Source organism: Centroberyx affinis, unplaced genomic scaffold (assembly GCF_046629955.1).
Source record: "Centroberyx affinis isolate AG114_WGS23_722 - 3 ecotype Tasmania unplaced genomic scaffold, CSIRO-AGI_Caff_v1 ptg002804l_1, whole genome shotgun sequence".
NCBI classification, from domain to species: domain Eukaryota; kingdom Metazoa; phylum Chordata; class Actinopteri; order Beryciformes; family Berycidae; genus Centroberyx; species Centroberyx affinis.
In genome coordinates, this window is record NW_027280950.1 from 20,882 (window position 1) to 22,500 (window position 1,619).

The window sequence follows — 1,619 nt, forward strand, 5'->3', positions numbered from 1 at the left end:
TCCTCTCCTCTCCTTTCCTCTCCTCTCCTCTCCTCCCCTCTCCTCTCCCCTCCTCTCCTCTCTTGCCAGTGAGAGGGGGAGGATCTGTTCGACAGACCCAGCCCCCCTGTGCTCTGACTCGTCCACACTCTGTGACAGGGGAAGGCTGGGCTGTCCCAGGCATTATCTAAACACTCACACAGCCTCTGACACACACACACACACACACACACACACCGACTGCCTGTGCCAGAGCCTGCCTGCGCTCTCAGCTCAAGCCCTCTTAAAGCTGTTTTTCTGCTGGAGATCAGTGAGAGAGAGAGCTCTAACGACACACAGCTGCTGCTGCTGAAGACAGAAGAAGGATTGAAGAGAACAGAGGGAGTGGAAAAGGGAGGAGAAGGGAAGAGGAGACGAGACGAGCACGGGGGGAAAACAAACCACAAGCAGCCTCTTAACTTCTCTCTATCTCTCCTGTGATTCAATGCACTTTGTCTGCCCTTCCTTCGTCGGGGAGTGTTTTCTGGTGTAGTTCAGGACTCAGGAGTTTTTTTTAAAGGAGAGAGAAGAAAAACCGGAGGAGAGAAGAGGAGAGGAGAGGGGTTGGAGTTCACATGACATAATCGGAGTGAATGGGTTGCCATGGTGACTCACACAGGGAGCCTGACCCGTGGAGAGTGAATGGAGGGAGCGCCTTGGCCGCCAAGTGAGCGATAAACTAACGGAGGGGAGTCACCAAGAGAGAGAGAGAGAGACAGAGAGGAGAGTGAAGGAGTGGTGGATAACAGAGGGAACAGAGGAACGGAGCAGAGGTTGAGAATGGAGGACGGGTTTTCCAGCTACAGCAGCCTGTATGACACCTCCTCACTGCTACAGTTCTGCAACGGTAACACTCACTAATCCTCTCCTCATCCCCCTCTTCCTCCTGCTGCATGTTGTTTCTCTGGACTTGACATGTCACCATCGCTGACTGGTTAAACTTGACACCAAGCAGAGGTGTGGGTGTGTGTGAGTGTGTGTGTGTGTGTGTGTGTGTGTGTGAGTGTGTCGCAGGCATGAGCTATTTTAGCTCCAGCTCTAAGGGCTTTGGTGAAAGTAGGAGTTCATGGTTTGGTGCTGTTGTGCATGACTGTTACATTTTCCCCTATTGTTTAAACCTGGCAGCTACTCTTTAAACACAGATTAGGCAATAGACATAGAGGGGATTTAGCACTTAACGCTTAACCCCATTTCAGCCTGAAAAGCAGTATTCATCTGACTTGAACATAAGCTTCAGCAAATGCAGACTTTTGGTTAATATTTTACAGCAAATTAAATCATTTAATCCAGAGGACTTTTACAGAAAGAGACTGTAGACTTGAAGAGGAAGTGGCTGGAATCTAGGCCAGAATAATGTCAACAGTCTATGCAAGCCAGCAGCCATAAAGAGAGGTAATCAACAAAGACGAGGAAGGACGAGGAACAGTCTTTTGCTCACAGCACTGCCCTGATTATTCTGTTTCTGGTTGATGTGGACTGGTATGTTATGAATATATTCCTCCCTTGTTGGCTGATTGCTATCAGCTTGCTGTGCGAGAGAGGAAGAAAGAGACAGAGAGAGATAGTGAAAAGAACAAGACCTTATTGCTTGTGTTGCTTAC

General features: G+C 49.0%; 1 protein-coding gene across 1 annotated transcript in view; it reads left to right on the top strand.

Moving 5' to 3' along the window:
• Window positions 1-221: 221 nt before the first annotated feature.
• eml1 (EMAP like 1) overlaps window positions 222-1,619 on the top strand; it is a gene marked incomplete at its 3' end in the record, with an annotated part of 36,150 nt that continues 34,752 nt past the window's right edge. Inside the window, exon 1 of the mRNA XM_071535978.1 lies at window positions 222-865. Within this exon, the coding sequence (XP_071392079.1) occupies window positions 799-865 (67 nt within the window). The remainder of the gene's footprint in view (window positions 866-1,619) is intronic.